The following is a 17,707-nucleotide window of genomic DNA, read 5'->3' as shown; positions in this document are numbered from 1 at the left end:
CTCATAAATTACTCTAAATGGCTGCTCTTTTTACATTTTAAGTCTCTTTTAATGCTACTCCTCCCCATTCTCTCCTGTGCTCATCTCCACTCCACAACGCACTCTGCAAGTAAAATCCAATTACGTTTACATTCTCTACCAGAAGGCGCAGAGATCTCCCTCTGAATACCTTCCATCCAGAGAGGATCAGTGTTAAAAAGATGCAACATCATCATGCCTAATGGTTTTATGTTGCAGATGGGTAGAATCAACATCTGCACATCGAGCTTATTCTCTCTATACACACAGCGAGTAAGGGCTGGGAAGCACAAATCTGGCTAGTTCGCTATGATAAAGCGGGGATTAGCCATCCTTACAAACAGCGAGAACAGAGACAAAGGAATATAAAGCAAGTTACATTGGCATCTTCAGCTGTGATTTTGTGCTTGTATTTACATAATTTTCTATTTGCTTAAATGAAAAAGCATCCAGATCTATACACGCTCTATCTGGAGTTACAAGAGATGATTAAAATCCACAATGCCTGAATGGCTGTGCTGAAAAATCTGGTAACGTGAATAAAATATCTTGTATTTTCAGTCTACAAGTATAGAAGTCTTCAAGAGATAAAAAGCAGCTGATTTTTCACCCTTCTGTTGTGCGGTTCAAGAAACAGCACTGATACTTAAACTTATTGTAGTAATTCCTTGTATACAGCTTTGTTGGAAGAGAGAACTACGAGCCACGCAGCCCGTTACCTGTTCGGATCAGAGTGATGGGCCAGTATGCTATAGCATCCTGTGATCAATTTCTCATAAACACGTGCCAGGAATTCATCTGATTCTGCAGGGCCCAAGATCCTTTCAAGGGAGTTGCTGCTTATCTCTGCCACACTCTCTGTGCTGGTCTCCAACAGGAGGGGCAACAGGGAATGAATCACCTGTGGCAGGTTCAAATCATCTGACCAGCTTGAAAGGAAAAGCAAACAAAATAAATCTCTGGATGATGTATCAGAGAACACCCTTATTTGATAAATCAGAAGTCACACAAGCAAGGCACAAGTCTAGATGGAAATCTCCGATAGAAACCCTTTCTAGAAAGCCAGGATAAATACAGTCCCAGCCATTTCTCCCCTCAGAAAAACTGTTCTCATTGGGAAAACTCTACACATTGCTTTTGCTTATATACAGCTGCAACAGTTTCCTAGACAATCATGCTATCACATAGTACGGCTTTTGGACTTGTTTGCAGCGTCAGCAAGTATTTTTTTGTTTCAGAATATCTCAGACTAAATCCCTGGAAAAAAAATTATTTCATTTCACTTTTTCCTTATGCTTTGAAAACATCACACAATGAATGATAACAAATTATGAATTAATTAGATCTATATTGTCTCAGTTTATATCCCAGTTTTTTCAAGTTCCCGTTCGACAAAAAGGACTAAAGGTTTCTCTCAGGAAGTCTGACTTTTAGAGATAGGAGATCAATACAGAAAGGCTATTTTTCCTTTATTTAAAACTGTAAACTAAAAGTAACTCTGTTAAAGGCTTAGTTCAAAATACAGCGCCAGTTCACCAAGTGTTCCACCCAAACAGTCCGATGAAGACACACATTCAGAAGAGCAGACAGATCTACAGAGCAAGAATGTAATAAAAAAACCCATCACTTACACAATGAGATCCCCCGTGAGTCTGACCAGAGAGAGAAGGGTGTGTTTTAGGGACGCGGCAAGAGGTAGACTTTGGCTGCAGAGAGTACCGAGGTGGGCGGCCTGAACTGCACTGATGTAGCTTTCGGCGGGGATCGTGTCGTTCGCAAAGGCATTGCGCTAAGGATTGAGACACACACACACAAACCTGAACAATTGTATCTTTCACAGAAAGACACACTGCCCGCCATTCCCAGCAATTCACAGAGTTACAGTCACACCAGATCAATCCACGAGGCTGGACTCACCCACGAGCCAATATTTGGAAACTCGTTTGTATGAATGTTGTTCCATGATTCACATAAAGTCTGCACAGCTGACGGCAAGTTCTGAACAAGTGTTGGACCTGCAATTAATACAGAATCACAAGTCACTGAGTAATTTCACGGGTCCTATTGAAACCTGGAATGCTTCTACAACACTTTTTAAAACTAGATCATTATTTAAGACACAACTGTAGCTAAAATGAGCTGTAATTCTGCTGAGGGCTAGTTTCATGCTTTTCTACGAGGCAAAATTATCCCTAAGTTCACAAGAGCTTCTCAGCTTCTTTGTCTTTATTAAAACAGAAAACACAGCAAAAATACTAATTTTCAGCAGTCCGCAACATACCAACATTTCGTAATTCCCCTTACTATGCCATGCCACCAGAGCACTAATCCAGCTATAAAAGCATTTCAATCATCCAGATAAGCTCACAAGAATAGGTACTCTTTCAAGGTTCGCCCAACTTTTTCAGTTGTTAGGATACTAAAAGGAAAAGACTTTCCAGTCTACGGCTGACAGGATAATGCACTCATTTGAATGAAGTGGTTGTGAACACATTAGCCAGCATAAAGCTTTGAAATTGAATGTTGGCAGCACTGTAGAAAGCTTCATCTATGTAGAGAAAGAAACCTGAACTACCCAGTACCCTCACCTAGAGTATTAGACTTGCAACGGCTGGATCCAATGGCCAGGACAGCAGCATAACCCCGCAGCTTCTCTTCAGAGGGTTTGTTTTCAGTGGAGCCCTCTTCAGAGAGGCTCCGTAGCAAGTAAGATCTGCATTCAGGATGGAAAGGATTTATTTCAGGAAACAGCTCTGCATTTCAGAACTAAGTGTGTCAACAGATAAGAAAGCACACTTCTGCAGCTCTGCCCCATACTTCATGTTATACCACTACGGGAGTTCTGAGCTTTTATCTTCTCTAAGCTACTTACCAGGAAAAGCGCCCACTCAAAAGAAAAAGCTGATTGACTTTTGCTTTCTTCTACACAGGTTCTAACAAGAGTTTAGAAGACTTCAAACTCTTAATGTAAGAATTAAACCCCTTCTCTTTTTTGATGGTCTGACAGTCTCAATATTATCTCAGTGAAATAACCTTATGTAGCACTATCCTAGAGTGGTAAGAGGAGGTTTCATCTTTGGAGGAAAAGCTGGATTTGCAATCTCGCCAGAAAGCCCTGAAAGATCAGACAAGGAGGCTACTTATAAACAACAACTTCACATACACGGCTTGAGAAGCTACATTTTGTTCTTCTTTTAAAACAATTGACACTCTAGAGGACGTAAGTTAAAGTAACTATACTGGAGTATCAAAAAAAGAAGCACCTACCTCTAAGAAAACAACAAACAAAATGCAAATAAAGCCCTACGTACAGAAGAAAAATATACTTCCACTAGCAACCCTAAGGACCGTACCTGGTAAACGTAGCGTAAGTGTCAATAAGCTGTAGCGTAGCAGGCAGGAGGTTCTTGGTTATCTCTGAAGACTTGTGTGGATCAGTTTCTGCAGCTAGCTTGGAAAAGTGCTCATCTAGAGAAACCTGAATCTTGGAAATTGCAGCATCAAGGGTGTAAATGGACTGTAAACTGGGAACTTCGTGCAGTTGGAGAATAGTTGTGCAATCCACAGCACAGAAAGAAGATATCTTAAAATACAAAGGGGTGGAACAGTAAGTGCAAATCATTCCACAAAAACAGAAGCTCCATAGGCACACCTGCATTCACACCACCTTACCTGTCGAGCAAAGTATTCCTCCGCTATTTCCACATCGTACTTCACTGAGCTGCACTTGCTGGAGGCCAGCTCAATGAGAGAAGCAGCATGGTCAGCTTTCATGCCCTGCTTGGTAAGGTGATCCTACAGATGACAAGAAAAGACCTGTCACACGTTGAAAGTGCTCTATAATTAACCACTCTGCCAATTACCAGGATAAAACACTTTAAGAAAACATGGACACAAGTTCCCATTTCTCACCACCATGCCCACACAACAAATCCCACATGGAGTCAGCACAGAAGAACAAGAGACTGACATTCTTACTATCAACAACATTACAAAACAACACTAATTAAGATGCAGCTGTACCTTGATCCATGTGACGTAAGATGTGATTCGCAGACGGGAAGACCAGCGCAATGTGTGTAAAATATCACATTCACTCATCTCGGGTGTGTTCATAGCTAATTGATTCATGTAGCTTTTGGATGGAGGCAAAATGCCTAGTATCCGCCACAGTATCAAGAAGTAGTACTGAAGTGCACAGGCTTCCTAAACAGAAATCCAGTTGGACAAATTAATAAGAAAGATTGCAGTTTCAGTCATTACATCTACTAAAATTATCTCATCAGACTCTAGACTCCAGCAGATGTGCCAAACCAGATGAACGCATACTGTTTCTGTCGTATTACACAACATCTTATGCAACAAAGAGGAGTGAGAAAAGAAAAAGGAAAGATTCTACAATTTTTTTCTGCTTCATCAGACTCTACCCAGACCTCCTGGAATTACCAGGGACACACAGCAAGTCTAACACATGTTATGAATTAAAAACTCATATGAGATGTACCGCCACCATAAACACTACCATTAGCTCTGGGATTTTTAAGTTCCCCATTACTCCAACCCCTGTCGAGAATACTTTGCTTGAAAATACTACGTTCGTAACCTCGTTACTCCTCATCACAGACAACAGCACAGCAACACAGTCTTACCAGTGCGGTGACATTTTTGTTCTCTTTCCTCCTGAGTGTATCAAACTGCGACCCAGCTGCAAGTAATGAAGTCAGGGCAGTGTAAAGCTCATCATACTTCACAGTCCTAGAGAAAAGGACCTCACAAACCTGCAAGAGGTGACAAGTCACGATTGTTGCTTTGCAAATTGCCCAGCTCTGCGTTCATATACAGCCAAGCCCTTCTCTCAAGTATTCAGAATACCCACAGACCAAAACTATGCAAAATAAAACTTCAGGAAGTTAACTCTGTTGGGGAGTTCTCTCGCCAGTCAGAGTACCAACGAACTGGTTATACAGGAGCACGCATGAAGCAAGCCCATAACCCTGATGACAACAAATTTAATGAGGAAACAAAACCCAGGAAGAACATAGGACATGAGAAAGCAACTCTAATGCCACGTGTCTTTGTCTCCAATGTTTCAGGAGTACTGAAAAATATATGTGGATATGAAAGGGCTCTCTGCCACAGCACACATACTGGAATCACGAGCACTACTACAAGCAGCCCAACAGATCTTCACAGATTTTGCATACTGACCTCCCTGACATGTAATCGGGCACAAAAAGGAATCCTGCATAATCTTACTCAGCCACTACTCTAATCTCCACCTGCTGAAATATTTCTGCTCTAGATGCTTCGTCAAGTCTTTACTTCTTGTCTGTTTTCCCTGGTGCTTGTCAAATCAACACGGCCCTCAAGGCTTACGGAAACATCTTCAAAACAGAACTCCCCATACCGTGCTATCTAGACGGTTCATATCATCTTCAGAAGCTTCTAGAGATAGGATGCTGTAGAATCTGGGCTGTGGAACTGCATCTGGAATGTGAGGACACAAAATAGTGTTCAAAGTGACAGTTTTAATTCAGCATCCCCACAACCTTCCATATTTTAAGACTACAATCAGATTCTACTAAACTAGCTTCATGACAGATTATACATGCTTTTAACCTATGGTATATGCAGCCAAGGTTTTCCTACTCATACAATCCTGGCATAATAAATACACGTTTCTTTTGAATGACATGTAGCATATCCTAGATGACAATAATTTTGTTTAATAAAACTTGTCTTGCATTACATGCTTTTTTATCTGTCTATTGTAACTATGTCTATTAAAAGTAGGAAAAGCTACCCACACCAGGGCACAGGAAGGGCTATCATTTATTTCTAAAAGCAAATCTTGGAGTAAGAAATTCCTCACATTTTCTTTCTTACCTGATGAACAGTGTTTGGTCCAGTTTTCTTCCACTTCTTTAAACCCATGATAAAGTGGGACAGATGTTTGTCTGCTACTGTCCTGGGATCCACTCACCCAGCCGATGGGTGGTGTCAGCAAATTATACTGCACCTAAGTTAAAAAGAAACAAAACAAAGCAACAAACAAAAACCCACCCATGGCATCCTTGTCGTTAAGGGGCAGGGGGAAAAATACCACCACCACCACCAACAGAAAAAGAGCCATAAACAAACTGCCCTGTTGCTAAAACACAATCATTCCCAGCTTCTGAGGGAAGCCCTGGACCCTAATCTCATGATTTTTATTCTGGAGTGAGCAGTTTAAATCAAGGGTGAAGCTTCCAACAACTGAAAAAGACACAGGCAAAACACTAGCATCCCCTTAATGAGAACTGTGCCAAAACCCCCAACAGTGAAAAGCTAAAGCAAGGACACTGCACACAAAGTATTTGTGAAATGGTGCCTAAATACCAAAACATTCAAGATTTGGAAAGATAAGGCACTCCTCCTGTCCTTAACAGGATTTATTAGGACAGTAGGTGCACCAGGAATTAATACTTAAACTGAACCTGCTGCTAGGAATCAGCAACTGTAGTTAATCATGCACTGCAACTCCAAAGGCTGGTAACAACAAAGAAGCGATTTACTCACAAAAGTCATGAAGACACCAGCACATGCCAAATGACTGCCTGTTACGGGCTTCTGCTGGGTGACCAATTCAATACCAAGAGCAGGGTCTCAAAATCTTACCTGTTCAAACAGGTACATGGGGGCCTTGGAATACTGATGGAGCAGGTAGTCAAACACCAAGAGCAGACGTGCCACGATAAGCGGCACAGAACATTGCTGGGTATCCATGTTCACTGTCAGTTCCACAATTGTCTGGATACAAAGCATCATGATAGATCTGCGGCCCCTCTCAGAGAAATTGTGAAAAATAAGCAGCAGCAGCTGGAGATGTTCAACATTCAGATCTTCCGTGTCACTGGGAAGAGTCCCCTGCAAGGCATTTTGCTTCAGTGTGCCCACAAACCTGACAATAAGAGAGGAAGTTTATTAAGTTTACTTTTCTCCTTGCTTAGATCCCTCTTGAAAATCTCGTTAATTAGAGGTTTGAGAAACATTTTCATCATTTTTTTTCCTGCTTATTTTTCTATTACTGGCAATTTCACAAACTATTCACTATATTATGTATTGGAATAAGACTATGCAAACAGTAAAACCCACATATATTGAACTAAAGGCAAATATATTTGATCAAAAACATGAACAACCATTCAAAAGGAGAAAGAGAGCTGCAAACATGTTCTCACAGGAAAAGCTGTTCACTACAGCTTTAAGTCAGCTAAACCCTATCAGCAGCTTTCATATCCAGGCAACGGCACAGAGAGGAAAACTCTTGGCACCACTGGAACAGAACCTACCAGAAACCTGCTGAAATAAGACATCTATCTGCCTTCCCTTTTTAAAAACCAGCATTGCTGTAATTCAGCCTCCACCCACTTAAATCCTGATTCTAGGTGCCATTTCCTACGCTCTGGGTGAAGGACTCCAGCAACACACAAGACTGACCCTCTTCTCCTCCAAGAAGGAGAACTCCATCACTGCTCAGAGAACACACACTTGTTACGCTGGCCCCAGAGAATCTGCACTTGATAGAAAATCAGAGAGGTAAGAGATGACTGACTTTGAGTTTAACATTAGACCACCTCACCTTTCCCAAATTTTAAGGCATTCTGGAACGTCAGGATCTCCCTGGGCCGTGGCTTTGTGCTGCCAAATCAGGAGAAGTCGTGAGAGCACTGACAAACTTTGAGGATGGATGTAGAGAGGCCACGGACCTTCAGAAAAAGGGGCAACTCCCAGCTGCTGAAGAAGCGTGTTCTGGAACAAAACAGACTTGCTGAGAAGAGGAAAGTCCTGTCTGATACTTCAGTTAAGAGCATGATCTGAACATACAGATGACAATAAACATTAGGGCTCTCGAAGCTTGTAAGGCTTCACACAGCAGTATCTCTCCAATCTCATATATTAACTACCAAGGGACACTTATGCCACCTAAAAGGCAATAAACCTCCAACATCAACACCAATACAGAAAAAAAGGTATTAATGAGCTCTACTCATTTACTGCAGTATCACAGCAGGAGCGATTACGCTACTACGTTCAGTATCTAAGAATCTGGAAGAATGCCCCTCTGACTGATCACAGTAACACTTGCTTCATTCCAAAGATAATAAAAAGGCAGATTTCTCAAAAGTCCAACAGCCTTAAAAAAAAACAAAGCGAAACAACAAAACTATTTTAAATACTGCAGAAAACAGTCAACAAAAAGTATAGGGATTGAATGCACTGATTGGTAAGCAGATTTATAACCTCTGCTTACAGCGTTAAGTTGGGTCAGCCCATGACCTAGCAAAGAAACCTGGAGGCTACAAAGTCAGCACATGAAAGCAAAAGGATTAATTTGATTCTCTCCTGAGAGAATTCAAAGGCCTTTTGGCATCGGTCCTGACAGCAAGGCAAATCTGCACAAGTGCCTCTTGATAAACGCATGGACAGAGGCAACTCTCCAAAATAAAATATACAAACTCATTTCCTTTTCAGCTTTCATCACCTTGAAATTTCAGTGGATTAACTTGAACTCTAGATGTTAGGTTTACACTCTGCAAGGTATTTTGTACTGTATGAGTGCAAAGGTAATCCAAGTCATTGGATCCAAAATATTCCAAGCACTGTTTGCAAAAGAGTATACTCTAGAGCCAAACGGAGTCATCCACACAGCACTCTAGGTGTGGAGAGTCCGTGTAGAGACATTAACAGACACCAACAGTTCTTCATTTCATTTACACATTCAATCACAGACTTACCTGCAAGGCAGGGGACTGAAGATCTGAGGTAACCAAGGAATGGCTGAAGTGATACAGCGCAGCAGCAAACTCCTCATCTGACGTGCCTGTAAGACAGGGATCAAGCCATTTTCTACTGCTGCTCTCCTAAATTAAAGATTTTCACACGGAGCTAAGAAAGCACACACTTGTAAACCCTACAGTCTGTGTTCTCTAACAGAGAGGTTCTGATCACTCACCCTTAAGCCCGTCCTTATCCACCTCTTTGATGATGCTAGCCAGCGTAGCCATGTGCTGCTCCGAAAGAGAGACGCTCAGGTAGTTGCGAATGAAGTTATTCCTGGAGTTCAGCATAGAAGAAGTGATAAAGTTCAAAATGTTTGAAGCTAGGCTCAAAAACTGAAAAGAAAAGAGAAACACACTATAGAAGCAACAGTAAGCAGAGGTACTGTAAGACAACGTTAAATAAAACCACATCTATCAACAAAACAAACCAAGTCCCCTAACTGCACCCCTGGCAGCAGAGTACAGGTTTACTCATCGCAATCCAGCTCACTGCACGCTGTGTTCTATATCAGGACCAATTTTAGAATTCTCTGAAAAGGCTGCAAGGCTCCAACTTCTCGACTGCAGTACTTATTTTTATCTTTACCCAATGGAGTTGGAGCTAAAAGCATTCTATCAGCAACTCATTTCACTTATAGTTCCGCCCTCATTTTCCCTCTCCCTCTGTAACCCAAATAGATATTATCTTCAGTCTTTGCTTCCCTGGCAGTAAAAAGCACGGCGACATTCCACCTGACAGAAGAGCAGAGAAAACATCTTTCTTCAAAGCCAAGACAGTCACTGATTATCCACCACCAATGTACTTCAAGCACCTGATGTGTATCATGTTGTCTGTCAACACAGCTAGCCACCAAGAGGCAAGCCACGCTACAGCACATCGCCTATTTCACTAAGCCTGAAGGCCTGCCCATACCAATTCTGGATCTTTGCGGCTGGCCAGGATGTTCCCGTTCTCTCCGGCAGCCTGTTTGTTAGGGCTTTTCACTCTAGGTGAGCTCTCCAAAGGCGGCGGTGGAGGGGGTGGCGGAGGGGCCACTTTCTCTTTGCTTGGAGAGATTGTCTCTTCAAACCATTGCCCAAGGATTGGTTCGCTGTCATCATCTAACACAGAAGGCAGGAAAAACAAAAGCGTAATATTGTAAGCAACTACCTTATGCAAACTACTCAGCCTAGAAAAGGCCTGGAAGAGTTTCAGCGAGCACAGTTAAGGCATCTGCTATCTTTATTTTTCCTTTCCAAATCACAAGGCTGAGCACTTTTATAGCAGTCCACCAGGAATTTACAAGAAGAAATTATTTCCACTCTCCTCTCAAGCAAACGCTGCCAAATCCCAGCCACTCAGGCTTCAGTTCACATAGAAGAGTCCAGTCAGCACTACTTCTGCCAAATAGATCCTACAAACTGTTTCATATTTTCAGCATTACATGTCATTCCAATCCAAAAAAGCAAAAACACAGTAGCCAAGTTTCCACTAAATCTGAAAGACAGTGCAAAACCCACATTCCAGTTGCTTGCTGCAAACTCTTACCTTGGCTGCTGTCCTCCTCAGTGCTGCTAAAATCATCCTCATAGTAAGTATTCGAATCAGTGGAGGCACTTGCGTCACTGCTCACGGAGCCCTTTCTCTGACGCTGCAAGACACAAGCCTTAGCAGAACAGCAGAACACGACAAATGTTAGGATTATGACAGGTAAGAACTTGAAAACTAAAGTATCTAATGAATTTTAATTTTCTTCTAGCAAATTTGACTCAATTAATTTATCAACAGTTTTTGAAGGCTTCTCACCCTGAAGTTGTACTAAAAATTATGCAGAATGGTTCAAAATAAATAATCCACACCAAGCTTGTAAGCACCACTTCAAGTAACAGCTAACGTAAAAGAATCCATTTTGAATACCGCATTTTCATATTCCCACTAAACTCACAAATACCACTGAGCTTACAGAAAACTTTTATTAGAACAAGTTTGTTGAATTTAAATCTCTGAAAAGAGGAAAGAGAGGCCCAAGTCAATAGCTTCTGAAAGCAGAATTCTAAATTCTTCTTCACATAGTCACGGTTTGCAACGTGAGAATTTTGCATGCAGATGACACTCAGTGGGAGTGGTTCAGCTACAGAAGTTCTCTAGCTGTCTGCCAGTTCCTACCTTTCTGTAGGAAGTAGATAGCAAAGTCAGCAGCAAATTCGTGAGCGGTACAGAATCTATCAGCCGCTGAATTCTCTGGATGGATGTGCTTTGAGCCATGATATCCAGGACTGCTGGTGGACCATCACTCTCCCAGCCCTGGAAGATGTCATCGAAAAGAGAATTTAAAGCATCTATTCAGTGGAGAAGGCAAAATGTTTCACAAGAACGAACATGCTACCTACATACCTTGTGCAATGCCTCCACTTGCAGATCTTGAAAGAGCGATGACAGCAATTTAATAGCATGATTTGCTAGCACCACTGACAGAACACCAAACCCTTGATGCCTGCAGAAACATCAAGGACATAATGTAATGTCAGGTGGAAAATTAAAAAAAATAAAAATATATATATTGAGTGAAGTGACTGCTTTGCTAAACCGAAGACGACGACTTCTTTCCAAGAATCAAGATTCCAATTACAAATGGAGATGAAGTTTCCAGAGACCAGCAAGACTCTGTAGTAGCTGCTTGCTGGGCATGGGTTAGACACATGGACAACGATTCCTTCAGTGGGGTTGTTACATACCCTTTCCCAGGTCCCAGTTTGGGAGACCCAGCAGCCTCCTTAGTACGAGCAATGATGTCTCTGACGCGAAGAGCAGCCAGTGGATCTTTCTCCTTTCCCTTATCAGCCAAGGCTGTGGGGCTGAGGTTCAAGATGAGGAAGAGGCTGTTTAGCAAACACCAAGCCCCGAGCAGCTGGAAGTTCTGATAATGCTATCATCCCAAAAGTGAAAGGGGGAAAGAAAAAAAAAAAAAACACCAAAAAAGAGAAAATAGTGTCAATCCAAATGCCTAAATATACCAGCAAAAAAACAGTGAAAAGGCTTCCCGAGATGCAAATCTTACCTCACCCCCCGCACGGCGTGAATTGCTGATGGCTTGTCCGATCATTTCATAGATTTCAAGCTGCAAATCAATTCAAAACCATGTTAATGTTTAAGCGCTCCAACGGGCAACAATAAAAATAAAACCTCCAAATACAATGGTATTTTGCCCTCTAAAATTAGCCACCTCATTACTTCGTTTATCAGCAAGTCTAAAGCCTAGAAATAACACATATGTACTGCAATCCAAACAAATACAAATCCTACGCACTTCACTTGCTGAGAATGAAAACAATAAACACGCCCTCTCATCGACTTACACATTTCTGTACAATAGTAGCAGCATCATTTTCATAATCTTCTTCTTTGGAACTTGTTGACCCGGTTCGTACCTGTTGAGTGCTACCCACGTGTAGGATGGCCATGCAAGTTGCCACACTCACACCTGATGGAAAACAAGCAGAGATAACGTTCTCAATAAGAGCCAATCTCGGGACTCCATGTTCTGCTTAGCACACTAAAATAAGCACTATCAAACATGCCCATAAACTTGATGGAGCTGGGAATATTCAATATTACAGCTGACAGATTCAAAAATCTTTCTGAAGTACCCTCAAAAGAGTAAAGTTTCATCCTACAGAAACACGTAAGAACCGTTACAGGAAGAAATGTCTTACCATGTAATTCAATACCATTTTTAAGGCAATCTTCATATTTGGCTGCCTTAAACCTTACCCATACCAACTAAACACGCAGGATTCTAGTGTACTTAAACCACTCCTGGGAAACCAAGTTGATTTGGGGATATAACCAACGAAGCTGAAGCCATAAGCATTGCAAAAATAGATTATGCTTTGAACATTAAAAAAAAAAAAAAAAGAGCAGAAATTACAGGCTATTAAGAAGACATTGAGTCACTCAGTCTTTCTGTCAGACACTGACAGGAACATTCGCAGAATGTATCAGAATTTCAGTGTCACTATAACAATTTCCATATTAACCCAGTCACCATACTATGCAGTATGCTGCACAGCTTTCAAATTAAAGAGAAATAAAGGTTACTTGTGGGCCGAGCCGCAAATGTGCAGGTAACAAAGCAGAGCAAAAGTGTAAACGACTTCGAGCTCCAGAGAAAGCACAGGAAATCCATTCACCTGCATAGAGACAGCTGAGAGCGAGAACAGTCACATCCTGGAGACGCGTGGGTGTCAGGGGCTCCAGTACAGGCAGAGACAGAGTATCCAGTGCCATGGTCACATCTATCACCAGCGAATGAAACCTGTAGTAACAACACATGTCAAGGGTCAGCAACGCAATGGACACTTCAGACGGCTCACAGGAGCAGCACAATAACTGATACTGCACAGCTAGCGCAGTTACTTTCTCTCATACAGCGTACCCGGCATCTACTAAGGAAGAGTGACGACAGGCTCTTACCCATTGCGAACAGCAGTGGCATCTGCCACTGTGGCTGGCATGATAAAAAATGAGTTGGCTGACACGGCATCCTGAAATCGATTTATGTATCGCAAAAAGTAGGGGAGGTTCAGGCACACTCTCAGCAGTTTTTCAGAGCCACCTACCAAACAAAAATAGCAGTGTTATTTTTACCATTCCATGGGAGAGCTTCTAAGCAGAGCAGATCTAACGGTCATCAGTAATTGACTTAATTATTCTTTGTAGTGGAAAATATGATCATAGATGAGGTAACAGTATAAAGACTAGCTTACAACACACAAAGCAGACGGTGAAGTTTTCAGCCTGTACTCGGAACGGCTGTCACAAAGCTCTGTGTGCATGCTGTGCGGCACATCAGGTTTAATTCACACCCATAGGCTATTTTATGTCATCCACTTTTTTTTCCCCTCAAAACCAAATCTACTGCATACAAATACACTGAGCTCATCTCCTCTGCAATGAAGAGAATGACATTACAGCCACTACCTCCCTTGGTAACATCAGCACGCGAGCAAGCGAATCCAAAGGAACAAATGATATTGGTCAGAAAGTTTCTTCCCATTCAGAGCTGTAAGGTGTAACACTACAAAGTCATCTGCTCTAGCATTTTTTTCCCCAACGCTAAAAAGTTGATTCTCACCAAGTTCTTGCAGGCTGGCTACATTCTGAGCGATGAATATGCTTTTCGTCTTTGCCGCTGAGGTTTGATCTGTGGAAGCTTGATCCTCACTCTCTGCTTCCACCTAAAAGCAACCACATACTAAATATATTATGGAAGCATTAAAAATACATGGTATTGCAGTAAGTCTCTACATAGGAGCAAGGTGCATCAGCAGCAGAACTCAAAAGAGCTGTGAATATCACTGAACATTAGCTTCCACGAGGCAACAAAACTATTGCCAATACAATGCAAACAGTATTTTGTCATTTGCCATTTGTCAACGTGCAACTAGGATCTAAATGCTTGAGAAAGGTTTTCTTTACACGTGCGTATTAAAAAACCACCACTTGCTGCCCTCGGTCCTTGCCTGCACCAATGCTATGAATGCTAAAATTCAGCCTGCTTCGACTCCAGGGCTGTTTGTTCACCTGTGTCTCTGGCGGGACAGATGGTGATGACGAGACTCTAGGGTTAAAGACTGATGTCAGCTGGTTGAGGAAGTTCATCTGCACTTCCTTCTGCCTTAGTTCTGGGCTCACCGGGGAGGCCAGCTCCTTCTGGTCCTCTACTGCAGGGGAGACAGCAAAACAGCATTTTGTGTAACAAAACCATCGTATTTTCTGTGCCTAACTCAAGTGCCGCAGTGACATACCGTGAATTAAAACACCTACCATCAGAGAGGGTTTTCACAGTCTGAGGCAGCTTGGCCGATTTCATCATTGCTGTGAAGGTAATAATTTCAGTTCGATCTAGGCGGCTGCAGCCCGTGCACAGTCCCTTTATCAGTAAAATGAGGTGCTTCTACAAAGAAAAAGACATCAAGCACAATTTAAACTCTCTTGATACCAAGTATCCCTTGATATCATTTATTCTAGGCAGCTGCATTAAGAGTACTGCAACTTCAGCCAGTAAGGGTACTGCGACATCTCGAATCCACTCTGATCTCACACCAAAGATCGCGACAGCTTATTAACTGCAGATAATTCAGGTTGCTAACACTGTCCCATGCGCTTGTTATGGAAAAGCATCTGGAAAAGCTCTCCCTCCCATGACACACTAAGGCTTAATGCCGGCCCTATCAAAAGCCACACTATGTGAACACTTCTCACATGCCTTTCCTCTTTGAAACACATTGGAGCTCCTCCTAGAAGACTAAAATACAACTTGGGAAGAACCCATCTTTAAAAACTCAACAAACAGTCAACAGAACAGTTTGGATCCAGCTTGTTACACAAAACAAATTCAGATTGTAGGAAACCACAACGGATTTCACTGAGATCTGCTCAAGCAAGCTTCAGGCCATATTTATTTTGGTGTGCTCACAAGCTGAAACTCTGAGAAAAGAAAGCAGAGGGAAGATCCAACAGGTATCAGTCTCCTCCGAAGCGCTGGATCTTAAACATTTTAAGAACTTCAGTCATTTTGTTTTGTGTAACATTAGAGCAAATAGTCCAGAATTAGAGGCCAAAGTCCATTTTCGCACTCAGGATTGTCCACACAGGCAAAAATCTGTGCTCACCTGCGAAACAGCGCACGCCTCATCCGGGTTCTCCAGACGCAGCAGCGAGAATTCAATCAGGACTTTACAAGCAGCTGCCACTGATTGCAATTGATTTCTTGGTACTGAAAAAAGGAGATCCTTGCATCACTCAGTACATGTTTTTAAATAATTCAGTGTAACATGTTCTTAATGCTTTCAATGAAATAGAATGCTATGCAACACGCACGCATACACAATCTATCATGTCTAACAGACAGACGCAATATAAACTCCGTCTCATTAAAATGTACCCCAAGAAATGTCAGTAAAGCAAGGATAATACCATCTACCCAGACAAGGTAATTTAAATAGATACAATGACTTCCCCAGCAACATTATTTAATACTAACATAAGCACTGAAGAACACCAAACATGTTGACCCAACCCACTTTCTGTTAAAACCATCAGATTCTTTCAGCCAAAATAACCTAAAATATTTTGACTCACAACGTTTTGATCATTCATTCCAACCTAGTAACATAACTGCTGAAGAATGATCTAAAAAATCCTGAAAATCGATTTCAACTCTTCATTCGAACAAAATTTTTTTCCCCTAAATGAAGTCAGGCCAATGAGTAAGCAACCAAGGTGCCAACACTGCCCAGTACTTGTGCCCACACGCTCCCATCAACCAGTTTCCCACTCCACCCGAACTGACATTCTGCCAGTACAAAAGCTAGCAAAGCTGGCCTCACGCACTCTGCCTGAATGTCTGATTCAGAAAGAGGGCTTGGGACAAACACAGAATGGCCAATAGGTCTCGTTTACTTTCACTATATCCTAGTCATAACACAAGAGCAAAAGCAGCAAAGGACGGGGAACACTTACTTAGACCACAGACAGTAGTGATGTAATGCGTGGAAAGCGCAACGAAGGAAGAGTAAAAAGGCTCATACTGTTTGTCATGGTGCAGGATTTCGGATTCACTGCAATAGGAGAACAGGAGATTTGTCAATTGTACGCAGCACAATAGCAGCACCACACAGCACTCACAGTATGTTGTATCTATTAACAGATGTAAGACAAGAGCATTAAAATTGCATGCTCTTTCCAAATTAAAGTTTTGAGAGCAGAATCCTCTCCCTTGTGTCCCATCTCCCGCGTCCTCAGGACTGACTCCCCCAGCAGCAGACAGGTCAGGGCATCACAGTCGCTTCCCACATAGGAAACGTAAGGAAAGAGTTCCCATACTGCAGATGTTTCTCCTTTACACCACCAGCAGGTCAGTCTCTTCAGCAATCGCTCTCCCAGTCGGAAGTTCATTAATCTTTAAGTTATTCTAAACTCAGCTGCCCACAAAGCTTGGGCTGTTTGCTCTGCTAACGCTAGGCAGGATTTGCCAGGACTGGAGCACAGGCATTCCCTTCCTGTCACGGCACAGAGTCAACTGAGTTTATCCAATTCTGCAAAAACAGGAGGATAAAAACGGGCAATTGCACAACAACAACAACCACCACACACCAGCAGTGTCTGCAACAAGCTGGGGAGTAAAGAGCTTTGGCAGGTAACGCACAGTAGAGAAAAACGCATCCCCTGCAATCAGCCTCTTGGGTAGCGACTTGCACCTTCAGAGACCTGCACCACATTGCCCCGCGCACAGATGGACACAAAGCTCCCAGCAAATGAAAAATTCACCCCAGCTCCAACCAAAAGTAAAAATTGTAAAGCAAATTATGCACCAACACACTGAAAGTCAAGCCTCTGAGGTTTCTCAGTGAGGTCCACTGGCCACGCAGAACACCTGCGTCTGCACAGAAATGACACGTTAAAGGCTGCTGCTGTAGTGAAGAGTCACACCACCTCCCATTTGCACAGAAACCTGAAGGCAACCACCTCAAGCACAGAAACACAGCCCTGCCTCCACAGCTCATTCTGCCCTTGGTTTTTTCTTCAACAGAACTAAGTAAGGGATGGGGATATCTGCCTATTAAACGCTTAAAGTACTCTCTTTCACATCTTCCTTCGGGGATGTGACGGAGCAGGTTGGAAGGACAGGTTATACAACTCCGCTTCTCTAGTGGCTTTAACTTGACCTCTCAAGACACAGCATTCTCCACCTCTGGCAACAGAGTTTACATCTGGAGGGGAGGCAGGGAGCAGACCGCATCAGCTGCACCAAACTCAGACGATGATTTCTCACGTTTGGCAATGCCAAGCACTGCTGCAGAGTACGGCAAAACGAACCCACGCG

General features: G+C 42.5%; 1 protein-coding gene across 6 annotated transcripts in view; it reads right to left on the bottom strand.

The window, feature by feature from the left end:
* Positions 1-17,707, bottom strand: part of UBR4 (ubiquitin protein ligase E3 component n-recognin 4) — an 81,777-nt gene that overhangs the window by 60,724 nt on the left and 3,346 nt on the right. For 5 of the 6 annotated variants that reach the window (XM_075437495.1, XM_075437490.1, XM_075437491.1 and 2 more), the window contains exons 2-29: positions 16,345-16,442; positions 15,495-15,598; positions 14,647-14,776; positions 14,404-14,543; positions 13,955-14,057; positions 13,294-13,435; positions 13,011-13,135; positions 12,177-12,301; positions 11,879-11,938; positions 11,556-11,746; positions 11,215-11,314; positions 10,987-11,124; positions 10,369-10,486; positions 9,754-9,941; positions 9,014-9,173; positions 8,796-8,881; positions 7,640-7,809; positions 6,676-6,958; positions 5,905-6,037; positions 5,426-5,505; positions 4,668-4,796; positions 4,042-4,224; positions 3,691-3,813; positions 3,372-3,601; positions 2,607-2,731; positions 1,936-2,033; positions 1,650-1,807; positions 738-947 (exon numbers count right to left, since the gene is read on the bottom strand). In XM_075437495.1, the coding sequence (XP_075293610.1) occupies positions 738-947; positions 1,650-1,807; positions 1,936-2,033; positions 2,607-2,731; positions 3,372-3,601; positions 3,691-3,813; positions 4,042-4,224; positions 4,668-4,796; positions 5,426-5,505; positions 5,905-6,037; positions 6,676-6,958; positions 7,640-7,809; positions 8,796-8,881; positions 9,014-9,173; positions 9,754-9,941; positions 10,369-10,486; positions 10,987-11,124; positions 11,215-11,314; positions 11,556-11,746; positions 11,879-11,938; positions 12,177-12,301; positions 13,011-13,135; positions 13,294-13,435; positions 13,955-14,057; positions 14,404-14,543; positions 14,647-14,776; positions 15,495-15,598; positions 16,345-16,442 (3,930 nt within the window). The remainder of the gene's footprint in view (positions 1-737; positions 948-1,649; positions 1,808-1,935; positions 2,034-2,606; positions 2,732-3,371; positions 3,602-3,690; positions 3,814-4,041; positions 4,225-4,667; positions 4,797-5,425; positions 5,506-5,904; positions 6,038-6,675; positions 6,959-7,639; positions 7,810-8,795; positions 8,882-9,013; positions 9,174-9,753; positions 9,942-10,368; positions 10,487-10,986; positions 11,125-11,214; positions 11,315-11,555; positions 11,747-11,878; positions 11,939-12,176; positions 12,302-13,010; positions 13,136-13,293; positions 13,436-13,954; positions 14,058-14,403; positions 14,544-14,646; positions 14,777-15,494; positions 15,599-16,344; positions 16,443-17,707) is intronic. The other variant, XM_075437489.1, reaches the window with a different exon arrangement.

The sequence above is a fragment of the Opisthocomus hoazin genome, chromosome 16 (assembly GCF_030867145.1).
Source record: "Opisthocomus hoazin isolate bOpiHoa1 chromosome 16, bOpiHoa1.hap1, whole genome shotgun sequence".
Classification (NCBI taxonomy): domain Eukaryota; kingdom Metazoa; phylum Chordata; class Aves; order Opisthocomiformes; family Opisthocomidae; genus Opisthocomus; species Opisthocomus hoazin.
The sequence above is the reverse complement of the archived record's forward strand: the minus strand, read 5'-3'. Positions and strand labels throughout refer to the sequence as shown.